The 15,574-nt window shown below is 35.2% G+C and overlaps 1 protein-coding gene across 2 annotated transcripts in view; it reads right to left on the reverse strand.

Moving 5' to 3' along the window:
• LOC138125092 (membralin) overlaps positions 1–15,574 on the reverse strand; it is a 95,439-nt gene that overhangs the window by 62,183 nt on the left and 17,682 nt on the right. For both annotated transcript variants that reach the window (XM_069040367.1, XM_069040368.1), the window contains exons 6-7: positions 5,106–5,163; positions 798–881 (exon numbers count right to left, since the gene is read on the reverse strand). In XM_069040367.1, the coding sequence (XP_068896468.1) occupies positions 798–881; positions 5,106–5,163 (142 nt within the window). The remainder of the gene's footprint in view (positions 1–797; positions 882–5,105; positions 5,164–15,574) is intronic.

The raw sequence follows: 15,574 nt of genomic DNA on the forward strand, positions 1-15,574 counted from the left end.
ATTCTAGTGCACCTCTTATCTTTTCAGTAGTCGGGACAAAGCGTCATTAGATGTTCTGCAACCTAAACAATAAATTGTAAAGTATAACTACACAATCATGTTAATTGGACATTAATCTAATATGATTTAATTTGTAATTGTTTTATTTTTCTAACCAATTTTGATAATACCGTTTATCCAGCTTGGAACTTTGTCCCACAAGTGAAATTTTAATTTGATTTCAAGAAAATGAGAAAATTGAGAGAGGCGTGTTAAGAGACAAAAGCGTAAAATTGAAGAACTCATTCCATTTGCCGAAGAGAAAATCACGGATCTGTTATAAATACCAATCAAGTAAATCAAGCCTGAGCCAATACTAATTCCCTAAAGTCGCTTAAGTCAACTGCTAACCACCTCATCTGGAGATTCTTAACGCTGTCATCAATTTCTCCGATGAAACGAACCTCACAGACGGGTATATTTAACCGCAAAAACTAATCTCCTTCTGGTTTATTGAAGCTTCGCGAGTATACTCTGTTTTGATGTAAAAACAGATTTTCAAGTGAAATATCAGAAGAGATAATTGCAGGTAAACGCCCAAAACAGGTGCGCTTTAATCGAGAGCAGAACGAACCCTTTATCTCGAGATTCCCGAACCTTTAATCTGAAATAAATTATTAGGAGCAAAGTTTCGGCGGTTGGATTTCTTTCAATATTAAAAGCAAAGTTAAATTATACAACGAGAAAGTAACTTTTTAACCCCGCTAAAGAAATTTCCTCTCCCAGTAGGGCAGAAAACAAAAACAAACAACACTCACCAACTAAAGCCAGGATGACGGTCAGCAGTGGGGCAGCAGGAAAACTTACGGTCACGTTGAACTCCAACATTTGAAGGAGATCAACTGAAAAAAAATCATTTCAGATTACTTTTCTGGTTACGCCGACCGACAATATTTCATTTTGTACCAGTGACGTACGACAATTCATGTGGGCGCTAAACAAATAGGAAGATTTTTGCAATATACACAATGTCTCATCGCAATAACAACTAAATTGTAAAAACTGTATTTTTGTTTCACAAATCACGATAAAGCTTAAAATAGGAAAACCAGCAAAGTTTTACTCTACCTCATTTCACCATATGCAAGGTGATTCACGAGTAATAATGAGCCATACGAAATTAAAAATGCAACCCATAATACATTTGGAACGTAAAGCTGGATATGTACCGCGTCCATATCCAGCGTTACATTGCAAATGTATTGTGGGTTGCTTTTTAATTCCCTCGGGTTCATTATTAGTCGGGAGTCACCTTGTATACATATTTCCTATACAGGGTTATTCACGAGAGGGGTACTTCTGAATTTTTATTTTGCCGCAACAAACAATACCAATGGCAGTAACTACTAAATCAAATGTGTTATTTCTTTTAAATTAGAAATCAAAGTAAGTTGGATAGATTTATCAGAAATGTCAGATTGGCAGATAACCTGTATTTAATCAAAATTCAACACATAAATTAACAAACTAAGTTAATGTAAAAAGTGTGTCTACCATCGGCTTCTAAACATCGCAGCGGCGACAGAATTCTTTCCACACTCTCCATAAATGAGGAGCATGTCAGATTTTTCGTCAAAAATGTTTTGCTTTAACGTCAAAGAGACAGAATAAGGGCCACCGTGGATTCAGTTATAATTATTTTCAAAATTTGAAATCAAGATATTGTTGCAATGTGTATAATGGGTTGCGGTAAAAAGAAATTCAGAAATACCCCTTTCGTGAATAACCCTGTATTTGTGCACAGCACCTACTTTAGTTGATAATCACTGAGTGGAGAGTCTGGCGACTTGATGTCCGTCAAAATGAGCGATAGAAATTTCTATCGGAAATATTCTCTTTCCCAAAAAGAACTCAAAGAGGTCAAGATTATTTTCTAAAGAAACATTTTCAGAGAAATTTAGTTTTTCCGCCCCTCTCCGTTTCCGCGCAAGACGTCATCGACACTTTCTTCAAATGACAACCCCCTATTTTTTCTACTTTTGAATAGATTATGAAATTCTGATTTAAGTTCATCTACCAAGTATAAACTTTGAAATAACGGTTTCTGAGATATTGATTTTTAAAAGTGAAAAAAAAAACGATTCTTAAATAAAAAAAATAAAAATTATGGGACAGCAGAGCATACTGGATAATGTAATTCTGTTCTTTGCATCCCTTTGAGGAATCATTCTTAGAATGTAGTTAGAAACAAAAAAGTATCGTAAAAATACGACTGACTCTCCACTACCATTTCAAACTCGTTCAAAACAGTTTTGCCACTAAAAACATTTGAGCTCCTCGAAAATACTTTCATTAATAATAAATAAATTAATATTATAAATTAATAAATAAACATTACTATCGATACTGCTCGACATGATGGAAAATATGTTACAAAATTTTGACATTTATATTTCTCCAATGCCACTATAAATTATTTTATTTATAAACTTTGTAAACACGTTAAAATTTTAGCGACTATTTCATCTACTTGATTAAACCATTGCTTGTCGATTCATTCTTTGCGCTGCGAGCTTTAGATTGCAACTAATGAACACGGTATTAATGATTTTCAGCTTTTAACAAGGATTTGGTTACGTGAAAGGGTTTTCGCGAGCAAAAAAAAGACATTAAATTTTTATTGGTCTAACTCGCTTTTCCGCTACGAATTAAATGAAGAGAGAAGTAATAAAAAAAAAAAACGGTTACTTGCAGATGAATGAATATCTCCGTGCTTACTTACTTACTTACTTTATCCTCCATTATATTTCCAATAAAACAGGAAGGGTGACTTTGATAGATATACGGATAAAACGGATATACTTTCTTATGTAAAGCCCAACCGCAACTCCGGTCAACATGAGCAGTTGTTTGGCGGACTGCGGCCGGCTAGCCCGGAGCGGCGACCCTTGAGACTTTTCATGTTCAAAGTATTAACTCCATCCCAAAATATAAGAAGCCGACCAAAATGGATAGTTCGATGAAATATGACTGTTGAAAATAAAAGTCGGCGGCAAACCGATCGCGGCCGCACAACCTACCGAAAGAAAACAACCGAACTGTTGCGTCTGATCTGTCAACAGCCGCACAAATAAAACGGATCCGAATCGTGCTGGCTTACATTCGTGGTCGATGAATCGGAATTAAATTCTGATTGCCAATTAAAACTAAGGCACAGATGTCAACGTGAAGCAAAAACTGAAAACTACGAAACCATAACAAGACACGAAAAACTGACTATTTTGAAAGGAAGGGAATTTTAAATGCATTTAGTGAGTAATCAGATAAAATGTGATCAAAAAGTGTACCTATCTGAACAAGATAGTGATATGGCATTTTTCAAAAAATTTTAGCATTAGGAAATACGAAAACTCTGGTCACCATCAGTCCATTCCTCAGAAATAAATTGACCTCAAAAACAACTTGTGAGAAGTTAAGATTTTGATTACGAATCTGTTCAATGAAATGAAGGATTTCAAGGTAATTTTACATACTTACCAATTATTTAAATCATAATGAATTATTATCTAATGAAAATACGATATCACAATAGTAGTTTATTTAACGAGTTCGTGTGTAAATTGGGCTCTTTTTGGCATGAGAGGGCCTGTTTAAAACGCGAGTGAAACGAGCGTTTTAAAGGTCCACGAGTGCCAAAAAAGCCCAATTTACACAAGAACGAGTTGAATACAACGTTTTTTTGTTCGACGAGCCCCTTAAAGGCTCCAAATCGCTTAAAAATCTTTAAAATTAGCTTGACGTTTCGTTTTGACAAGTTGTCAAATTTATCAAAATCCGTTCACACAGGAGAAAATTCTCAAATTCTGACAGTGTCCAACAAAAAAATTAATTTGTAATACAAACAGCGTTTACATGAAAAATTTCAAATTAACGTGTCAAAGCTGAATTAATTTTGTTGATACTCTTTGCCGTGTTAATTTATCGGCCGTATTGCTAATTTGACTGTTGTGGATTCAATGACCTGTAACCAGTTGAAAAGTAGCCGATTGAAGTGATTCTCTTAGTTATTGTCAAGGGAGTAGGTTTTTGAACAAGTGCCTACTTTCTTGTAGGAGATTTCCTGATCTATAAATTTGATAATAACTGTTTGTCGTAGAACCAAAGAATAAAAAGATATTTGGAAAAACTCATTTCTGACACTTCTTAGGACCCATCAAATTTTGTCTTTGCAACGGATTGGTGGGTACTTTTTATATGTATATGATTTACAACTATTATATGAAAATATCCACCAAAATTCAGCTGGGAGAAAGAACCACCCATAATAAGTACTGCACCACTTTTTCTTTACATACATCAAAAATTAACTTGGTCATTGGTAAACTGTTGGATTAAAAAGAAGAATAATAAAACATTAATAAAAAATATCTGCTACTCTAAATAATTTTTGTTTCGAATGCACCAATGTATACAGTAGACGCGAAAAAAAATCTCTTTTGTAATACGAGTACAATCTACGTTTTTTTTACTTTTAGGGGTACAAAATGCCGATAATGACTTCGACTTAATCACCCCTCGCCCCAGGATCAATGAAGCCGTCATCCGAAGTAACGGTCCCACTTACCCCCGAGCGTTCTGTTTTCGGTTTAGATCTGGTTCAACGTCGAAAATTCCGCACGAAACTAATCACCGTCGTCTTTTTACAATTAGCCGAAGCTTTCGGGGTACTTCCGTAATGATAAAAGTTCGAAGTGTGCCAGTGCTGGATATGCATAAATCGTTAAAGAAAGATTGATGAAGCGGGGAAGCGCGAGGGAACAAGTGGAAGAATGAACGTTTTGGGCTAATCAATAACGCCCCCTGAAAGGTGTGCAAATTATAAATACCCCGGCCGCGACGACAAAAAATTACGCTCTTCCCCTGAAACGGAACACTTTCGATTTACGTCATCAATATGGCGTCGCCGGTTCGTTATCGTCAAGAACGATTAATTCCATCGATGACGTTTGTCGGAAGTGCTCCGGTGCTTAGAGCAGATGCCCGTCGGCCCGCCGTCCGATGGGGTCGGAGGATGCGGCCAGGGTCCCGGGGGATGAGCGTGAGCTACTATAAATCAAAAGACTCACCGATGAACACGAATATCTGGTGATGCGAATAGCGCAGCAGCATGGACACGGACACCGTCTGAAAAATAAACCACAGATCAAAAACAAATCCCAATCCCTGCACAAACTGTATGGACGGACACAGAGGCGCTTTGCGGCGAGATGGATGTCCCGGTCGTCTTTGCCGGTGCTCCGGTGGCCTTCTCTTTTTGGCAAATATAGCCAACGCGATGCATCACCCAGAACTTTACCCCGACATGAAGTGCATTTTATTAAAAAAACACAAAAATGAAACGTTTGCAGCTTTGGTCGATCTAAAAGAGAAAACGTACATTCCATGTCTTTTTTAAAACTCACAATTGTTTTAATAATGTCCAGATAAAAATTTACGGAAAAACCATAGTGTGTCCTTATACAGTGTGGAATAAAATGATTTACATCTAGTTACCTTTGGAATTTTTGCACATGTAAATTTTCCTTTACCGCTCTACTTTTCTTTTCGAAGTGCCGAACTATTAGTTCTGTCAATAAATGTCATCAATCGAATTGACAATTCTTTGTAAGAAGTAACAAACGTTGGTGGCCACTTTCAACACTAGCTGTGACTTGCTTTTGTTATCTCCTTTTTAATTTCAATCTCAACTTTGCATTCATATCATCCCTTCACAAATAGATCACATTTGGAATTTGGATATATATTTTGAGGTTAGGCTTTCTTTTTTTTGTAGAGCGGCATTTCGTATTTTTACAAGGGTAATGCAAAGGTAACTAGATGTAAATCATTTTATTCAACAATGTACAGTTGCGGCCGTTGAAAACTCAGACACTTTGACAACGCCAAACTTTCGGCTTTGTAAATGAGATTGAAAGTGACGTTTTTCAAAATGTCACTCAAACATTATCCAAATTAATTTCTCTCGCAATGGCTCTTATACTCACACCGTCCCTCAGTCAAACACATTTTTACAAATCAGATAATTGCGGCATTTCAAAAGTTACGCGCGATTCTGCCCTAATATGTCAAATACTGACACTGACTTTATAATCCTTGATGAAAATCCTGTTTACGCTAATCAAATTTCGGAATTTATACAGAGTGTTTAAATCTTTTCTGTCTGAGATTTCAACGGCCGCAACTGTACTTGCTTGCATAAACTTTCGTCGATAAAAATCTTTCCCCAAATTTTGCCGTTTTAAAAGATTGCAAACTGCAAGGATATTATTTGAACCATTAATATTTCAGAAAATAAGATACAAGTACCAAAGCTGTTATGAACTGGGCACATATTTGCTAACACTATACAAACTAACTGGTATAATACAGGGTCATTATAAATGATTGAACCATCGCAGTTGGCGTTGAAAACCCACACAAATTTGGGATGTGCCGCTAGCTTCGCAACGTTAGACAAACTAGTAGACAAATTTACACTACCGCCAGCAGCGCTACCTATCGGCGATGCTAGCCTCACTCATGTTATAAAGCTTGCGGCACATTCAACTACGTCACCAACGCCTACTGCGATGAGACAATCATTTATAATGACCCCGTACAAATGGAAAAGAGAAATAAATTCAGCAAAAAAAAAACTACAGACTAGTGCGTAATTGTTGAACAGTTATATTTACGTAAATATAAAGTTATTTCGATGACGATAATAATAATAATATCAATCAATAGTCATTTGTAATTCGTAATGTCATTTAAATAAATTCGGACGTGGATGTCGTGTAAAAAGTGAGCCTGCGGTAAAAAATAAATAAAAACATAAAAAAGCGCTTTCAGAGGAATTATCATTGCTTGATATAAGTATCGACAATGATAAATAACTCCGGCCTCGATTCCGTCAACCTTTTATAAAAATTAACAGAGAAAAAACAAGAAAAAAAAATGTATTGTAAGAAATTATATTTAAAACGAAACACTGAATATCCTTCGTGTTCATTCAATGAAATGTGAGTAAAAATATTTAAATATTTGATAACGGAGAGTCACAGCTGCTTCGTGAAGTAATACAAGTTTTAATGGCCCATTCGAGTTGTGGAAGATATTGACATTATAAATGTACTTGTTCGGCTCCTGACGTCTCATCAAAAAGTGAAACTTGGTAATCATTTAAGCAAACTTTTAAGGACGAACGTTTGAAATTGTCACAGAAACCAACGGAGAAAGAGATTAAGTAAACAAAGAACAATAAACTTTATTTTTTGCACATACCTATGTATTTAGAATCATTCAGATTTCAAGTAATATCTACTTATTACAAAACAAAACGTATATTAATGTATCAAGAATATTTGAAACATAGGACCACAATATACGGATACCATAGCTAGGCGGCATTTCAATAGCAATAATCCGAGTGCTTTCATAAAAAATAGTTACTTATGCAACATAAATAGCAAATGTATAAAGTACTACTTTTTTTATTTATAGGTGGGAAGTAGACACATATGAGAGCAGCGAATGTTGTAATCCTTCCCCGTAAAAAAATGCATATACAGGGTGTAATCGAAATACACGGAATAATTTTAACCACGAGCTACTGGCTTCATGTAGAACTCGGAAAAAAGATTTAAAAAATTCTGTCAAAAAATAAATTGACGTTAAATTTTTGGGCTACAATTTTTTATAGTTGCTTTTGGTGTTCTACGTTGTCCCACAACCTCGTAGGTAAAATATCAGCACATTTTTAAAATACACCCTTGTATATCATGTTTTATAAAACGTACACCAATACGGTTTCCTTGTTTTGTAATGCAACTACAGGAATGCAAATGAGTTCATGTTCGATTTTTTTTTGTGATCCGCTTGAAGATAAAATATATCATTCAGAGTAGAAGTCTTTTTGTGCTTCCCCCAGTTGCGACCTTGACTTCGTCTCGGTCTTCAATCTCTGGGCTTACCACACAAAGACTCACTTCTACTCTTTATGACATCTATTTACTATTTAGTGCGGAAAACATCTGTTTAGGGCAATAATGAAACAACTGAGAACTTTTTGAAGCATTTAATTAAACTTATCTTAGTATGTAATATCTATTGTTTTCGATGAAACAGCCACACATTTTCAGATATTTATGAGCGATATTTAGAAAATTTATATTTTAGAATGATGACGACTCTGCTTGATTTTTCCGTTCATTAAAAAAATTCGAAATATTCATCTCTACGTATAGCTGCAATGAAAAATTTATTTACGTTCAAAAGTCTTGAAAAGTCTTGTTTCAGAAGAGTATCTGCACATTTTATAGAAAAATGGAATAAATTCGACTACTGATTCGCTCAACATTGTGGTCATGTAATCTATTCAGAAGAACTATTTTTACGTTTATATCTATTTCTGGAACACTTTATCGGGAGTTTCTGCGTTCCTATCAATATTCGTGGTGTACCTATTAACTTGATTTTAAGAATACCAAGCGAATTTGGATAAATTTTACGACCGATGTAAAAGGATAATTCCAAGTAGTTACGAATTAGTAAAAATAGAAAAAACACCCTCGTTCCAAAAAGCTTGCATTAATCAAAACATGTGTATCGTGAGAGTTCACTGACGACGAATCTGCACAAAGAGCAGACTGTCGCATCTTTAGAAAAATGCAGAATCGAAGCCCGATATTAAGAGTACACGTTTTCCCGCCCTTAATTCTCTTTTTTGGCGGATTTTAAACGCAGAGGAAAACCGGCATCGATCCCTCGCATTTCCTTTGAAACCTTGAGGGAGGCGTCTGAAATCAGAAACATATTAATTCATTTCGTGTACAACCTGCACGAACCCATTCATGTCGAGACCTAATTGAAATATCAGATTTCCGTCATGAGCGAGGCCGTCGATGCGAAACGCGGAGAGGGCGCAGCAGCTCGCGACCCCTTAAAACGTCAGAATTACATAAAACGGCTCAGATACGGCACGACGCACCTCAAAGACCTCCACGTCACGATAACATTGTAGATCGACGAAAATAACGAGAGGAACGACCATCGAGAACATCAGCAATAGGAGAAGACATCGTTTACAAGTTACGACCGACAAAACTGCACACACGCACACACAAAGTGACAACCTGTCGGATGACCCCCTCGAAAAAAAGTTGATTCCTGCTGTTGTAACACTATGAAAAGAAATTTGATTTGTAATTCAACAGCCGGAGTCACTTACAACTCACCACACCTTCAGCCTAATTGTACTAGGTAACGCAATCTTTGTTACTCCATTATCTATCTATGTATTACGTCCCATCCCCACTCTATTGTCTCAACTTCTTGGTGTCCACCACGTGTCGACAGCCCCGCCCCTAACAGCTAGATTCTATGCGTTATGTTCATAAGGTTCATTCGAATGCTAATCTGTAAAACGGCTCGGTCTAGTTTCCGAAACATATTACCAAATAAGGTATCTATACCATTTAGTTGTGGTACCAAAGTATCAGTGGTACAAGTTCACTACACTCGATTACACATTTGCAAAGAGAAGAAATGTGCTGGAGAACCAGCACGTTTCTTCTCCACCCAAAAAGTTTTCCGTGAAGAAGTAATCCGCTGCTTCACCTAGTTAGTGTTATCTCCTAACTGTCTATGGCTAGGGAATATAGGAAATCACTAACCCCAAACTGTTGATGTTTTATAAAAATTTCAAAATTTTACAAAAATTCACTTTTTGAGAATCTCAAAAGAGAAATGTTCTGTCTTGCAATGTTTGAAAATGTCTTCAATAAATTCACATAATTTTCCACATTTCCATCTAAATTTATATTTCAGCATGTTAACACAGCTCTTGGTTCCACTCTAATTTTGAACAACTAACTTTGTTTCAACTCAGTCAACAACTTTTCAGAACATAAACCAAAATACTTCCATGTCTTTATATGTACATTACACATTAAAATTTAACTCTAAAATTATAAACAATGCAACTAGTTTCTAAAAGGTATTGATGAAACATTATGTGCATCAATTACGTCGACGAGTTATAAATTTTCCCTGAAAAATTAAATCCACATTTAGTTCTGACATGCAGAGTCGTTACGAATGCAACACATTATATTTAGACTTAAAAATCCAGGAATGAATATTCAATTTTGAGTAATTGACATTAACATAGTAATTTATCAGTTTAGAAAAACGGATGTAACGACTTGTCAAGTTGCGATAGAGGTTTTCATGAAAATTCTCCTGCATAAACAAAAACCTAAAATTTACTATATAGCCTCACAGTAATAGTAGATTATATCATTAAGAGTAGAAATGAGTCTTTTTGTGCTAAATCCAAAGATTGAAGATCGAGACGAAGTCGAGGTCGAAACTGGTTAAAGCACAAAAAGACCTATTACTCTGAGTGATATACATATACTAATTTATTTTCAAGCGGATAACAAAAAAAATGGTACTTGAATGTTCAGTAATATTAGTAAAGTCTACTAAAGTTTACTTTTTAACGGAGAACGGTCATCTTGTTATTTTTGATTTTGACATTTGTCATCAATGCATATGGGTGACTCGTGTTATATCATAGTGACACCGGTTTTAAATATTGGGTAATAATTTCGTTATTTCGCTTTTTAGAGGCTTTTTTCAATGGGCATAATTTAATTATTAAATATTTCCTGTCATTATTGATAAATAAATCATGAGAAATGCTTCAGATGACCTTACATCTGACTCGGTCTGTGGACATTTCAACTCCTTGGATTTGAAGTGTTTCAAGTCCGGTTACAAAAAAAGCCACTATAACCGTTTCTATAGAGATACACAAAGGCGCGATTTTCGAACTCTTGAAGATAATAGTAGTTTATTTGACGAGTTTGTGTGTAAATTGGGTCTTTTTGGCACGCGTGGGCCAAAAAAGGCCCAATTTACACACGAACGAGTTGAATACAAAGTTTTTTTGTTCGACGAGCCCCTTAAAGGCTAAAATTCGCTTAAAACCTTTAAAATTAGCTTGACGTTTGGTTTTGACAAGTTGTGACATTTATCAAAATCCGTTCACATAGGAGAAAATTCTCAAATTCTGACAGTGTCGAACAAAAAACACGTTTTTGGGATTTTTCGACAAAAAAACAAACATTAGGTACCCTACGATTTACTTTCTAACTAAAAAATAAATTAAAGATGTGTACAACGCTTAATAAAAAACCAAATTGCAAAGAAAACATCTCCATCTTTGGCATATTGGTAACCTAAAAACTGACAAATTTTTAACTTGAAATAAATTGATAACCTTTTATTTATAATTTTAGCATTTATTGTATAAAGATTTACAAAATCGTAGTTCTTGAATTTCACGAAATGAGATTATCCACTTTTTTTTTCATATATTTATTTTAAAACAAAATTATTTCATTCAACCGAAAGTTCACAACATAAAGGAATAATTGTTATATTGTATTGTTGTATTGTAAAAAGCTCTTCTTTCAAAGAGCCAATTACACCCTAAATAAAATAGCTTTTTACAAAATTTTATTTGTATTAGCTGGGAAATAAAAATGCATCATTCAGTGTTTTTTCTGTCTACAATGCAAAATTTAAGGAGTAACAATTAGTGACTTTTGTTTCCAACTTTTTCAAAATATATTTTCTTAATGATGTTATCATTTTAGGTATCTATCACCGTAAAATTAAAACAAAACTAAAATTATATACTAACATGCTTTGCTGGCGGATTACATAAAGAGGGAAATATTTTGAAAACTAAAACCTGTTGACAGAAGCGGTTTTAAGCCTCAAAAGAGCGCGACATTATTGGTCCCAAAACGATGAAAATTATTTTTATTTCTCTTTTTTTATTACCGCTGCCGTTATTGAACCAGTTGTCCCGACCGCCACCCGCCACTGGCACACGGCACGGCTGCCCACGCATCCGTGAGGAAGACACTTCCGGTCCAGAAGGAGACGAACAGAAGGGAAGAGGCCACCGAACCGGAAGCGACACACGTCATATCCGAGTGACAACGACACGTGACCCACCACCACGAGGATGAACAACCCACATTAACTGCAGAACAGGACGACACCGACAAGGAGGAGCCAAATTCGAAACCACCAGGCCCACAGCGTTTTCCTCCAAGAAAACGCTTTGGAAATCCATTTCCAAGGAATAGGAAGTGCACAGCTCAAATGCCGAATGAAATCTAAATGCAGTCGAAAGAAGAGCGACTCAAATTGCTCCAAGGCATGCACACAACTGGATAACGTAACGATGTTGCAAATCGAACATCGATAATGCAAGATAAACCCGACAAAATGCAATTGGGCGTCTGCTCCAAAAAGGCTAACACGACTTCGGTTTGTCTTTCTCAAGAAGAATTCTTCTTTAAATAACGAAACAAATAGCCAAATATTTTATTCAATGTTAGGTATTTGAAAAATCATGGAATCAAACTAAAAATCCAATTGCTGCAAGTTTTGTAACACTAAAGCCAAGCTTCGTGGAGAACAAAAAGATGTTAAGTAAAATTTTCTAAAGTTCCTAGAAGTTAGAAGTTTTTTCGTTTTCGAGATGCAAATGCAAATGATTGAAAATTTAGTCAAAATTGCTAGTACGCTGCTGAGTTAAAGGTGATTAATTGATTACCCGGTAGTTTAGCAACACAAAGCTTTGAAACAGTTTTCATTTACTTATCAACTTCAATATTTACCTATGACATTACTCCTTTTGATTATTTCCATAGACACAAAGCAGTGTGCTTCCACCTACGACTTTATTGAAGAGTTGATGTAACAATAGTTGTTCATCAAATAAACAAATTTGGGTAGATTCTCCGTATTTATAGGCATCGAAAATATAAGGATATGGGATGATTTCCATCTTTTTGATTTCACCCCCAAAAGTCATTTACGCAAAATTATTTTGTGTCAAGGATAAGTACTCCACATTTTTTTCCAAACTTATTTCAGAATCACCCTGTATATTATGGGATTATGTGATTAATTAGCAGGCCCTAATGTATTTTTCGTAATGAACTAAGCTAAATCTATACGAATGAGAAAAACAATTAGTAATGATACACAAAAACTATTTTTTTCAGTTTACCCTTCGCACTCAATGATTATAATAAAAAAGCAACTTCCAGGGATGATTAATTTTCAAATTTGAAAATAGTAGTTTATTTAACTCGTTCATGTGTAAATTGGACTTTTTTTGGCATGAGTGGGCCAGTTTAAAACGCGAATGAAACGAGCGTTTTAAAGGCCCACGAGTGCCAAAAAAAAACTAATTTACCACCCGAACAAGTTGAATACAACGTTTTTTTGTTCGACGAGCCCCTTAACGGCTCCAAATCGCTTAAAATCTTTAAAATTAGCTTGACGTTTCATTTTGACAAGTTGTGACATTTATGAAAATCCGTTCACACAGGAGAAAATTCTCAAATTCTGACAGTGTCGAACAAAAATTAAATTTCTCTGTTATTGAAGCACTCTGAAATAAAGAAATAAAAAGCAATCACGCAAAATTGCAAGATATCATAATATCCGATCAAATCTGTGACATATTTTCCAATATTTTTATCCATAAAAATAGCATTCGGAGATTTCCTTTAAGTTGAATGTCTTGCAGACAATATCTTTGCTTTCTGTTGTTTTTGTAGGGACATAATATTTGGAATTATTGGAAGAGAAACAAATTCTCGATATGTCAAGCCAAAAAAATATTTCATTAGCTTTCCAAATGTTGCTTTACTATGTTAGCAATTTTATGTACGAAACTTATGATAAAAGTTATGAATAAGATTACTATTCTAGTTTCGACGCAAAAACATATGTATACATACACACATATTAAGATTCAAAATGCGTTGTTTTGTATTGTAGCAAATGACATTTATCACCGAATCTACCTCTAATCCTCTTCGGCATAACAGGTGGGTTAAGTTATTGGAAATATTTCACATGGTAGTAGGCTGCTATGAGCCATTGAATTGGTTGTTTAATAGTTATTACATATACAGTGCGCCCAGAAATGTGGTAGCAACTTTTACACAAAGTGTCACAAGATGGCACTTTCGAAGAGCCAAATTTGTTCAATCTTGCAACATTCAACTTTTGAATTTTTTCAAAAGAATATGTTAAGGAGGTTTTCCGAACAATTTTTACCCCCGATTTGTACACTAAAGTTTGTCGAGATATTGCTCGAAGGGTTCAGTTATGCATTGAGCATAATGGTGGTCAATTTGAACATTTTCAATAAAATTTAAATTTGAATGTTTTACGTTTGACAATTCTTGACATTTATTTATCTCAATTTAGATAGCGGCGTTGCCATGCATAAAAAAGGTCTCTGTAAAAAAGTGTCATCTTGCGGGACCAATCGAAAAACTTGCTACCACAGTTCTGGGCGCTCTGTATGGCGATTTGTGCTCAGTAGTTGATCAAATTTTATATAAAAATAGGTAAAGCTTTAGGTTTAAGGAAACGTGTGTACCTCTTGCTTACACACACTTTTAAAAAAGGAATCAGGCAGAAAAGTCCCAACTTCTACAATTTATGATATTGTCGATGGATTCGGCTTATCTGTAGACCGAAAAGTAGAATGTGGTAGACCATCCGTTCTTAACAATCGAAAATAGAACTTTCTGATTAAGAAGACAGAAAGCCTGATTAGTAAATTCAAAGGAAAATGCCTGCAAAATATAATGTCTCCCGCTACACTCTTAGTCCAGTCAGTAGGGGATTCTGCCTTACAAAAGGTGGGGTAGCAATGATTTTGAAATACGTTGTTTAAGTAGCGACCCTGAAGAAAAATACAAGTTTTCGACCTTGGGAGAGAATAGTACATTTCAAACCAAGGTAAGAAGTGCTTTCTTGCAGACCGCAGGCAAAGATTATAAACCGAGTCGTAGGCAAGGTTTGTAAGTGCCCAAGGTCTGCAAGGGCACTTTCTTGACAAGGTTGAATACTATTTTTTCCCTACCGGCACAACTTCGTTGAAAAAAGTCAAAAAAAAATGGTTATATTCCTGATTAAAACGAAAATTTTGAGAATTGAATAGTAGGCTGGGTTATTTGTTTAATTAACTTGTCAAATTTCAAATTTTCCAACAAACGTCAAATCTTCAAATGCGATGACAAGTTAATTAAACAAATAACCCAGCCTACTATTCAATTCTCAAAGTTTTCGTTTTAATCAGGAATATAACCATCTTTTTTTGGCTTTTTTCAACGAAGTTGTGCCGATAGGGAAAAAAATAGTATTCAAACCTTGTTAAGAAAGTGCTCTTGCAGACCTTAGGCACTTACAAATCTCGCCTACGGCTCGGTTTATAATCTTTGCCTGCGGTCTGCAAGAAAGCACTTTCTTACCTTGGCCTTGGTTTGAAATATACTACATATTAAATAACAGTTGTAAAGGATAAAATTTTGCAACGTTTTTGTATTTATACTTTTCTTGTAAGTTTCACAGGGACTGAGATACAGTCGACGAAAGATACAATTTAACGAAATGTTTACCCCAAAAAAACGCCAAACTTTATTGTTAGTAAATTTTGCAAATA

Source organism: Tenebrio molitor, chromosome 2 (assembly GCF_963966145.1).
Source record: "Tenebrio molitor chromosome 2, icTenMoli1.1, whole genome shotgun sequence".
Taxonomy (NCBI): Eukaryota; Metazoa; Arthropoda; class Insecta; order Coleoptera; family Tenebrionidae; genus Tenebrio; species Tenebrio molitor.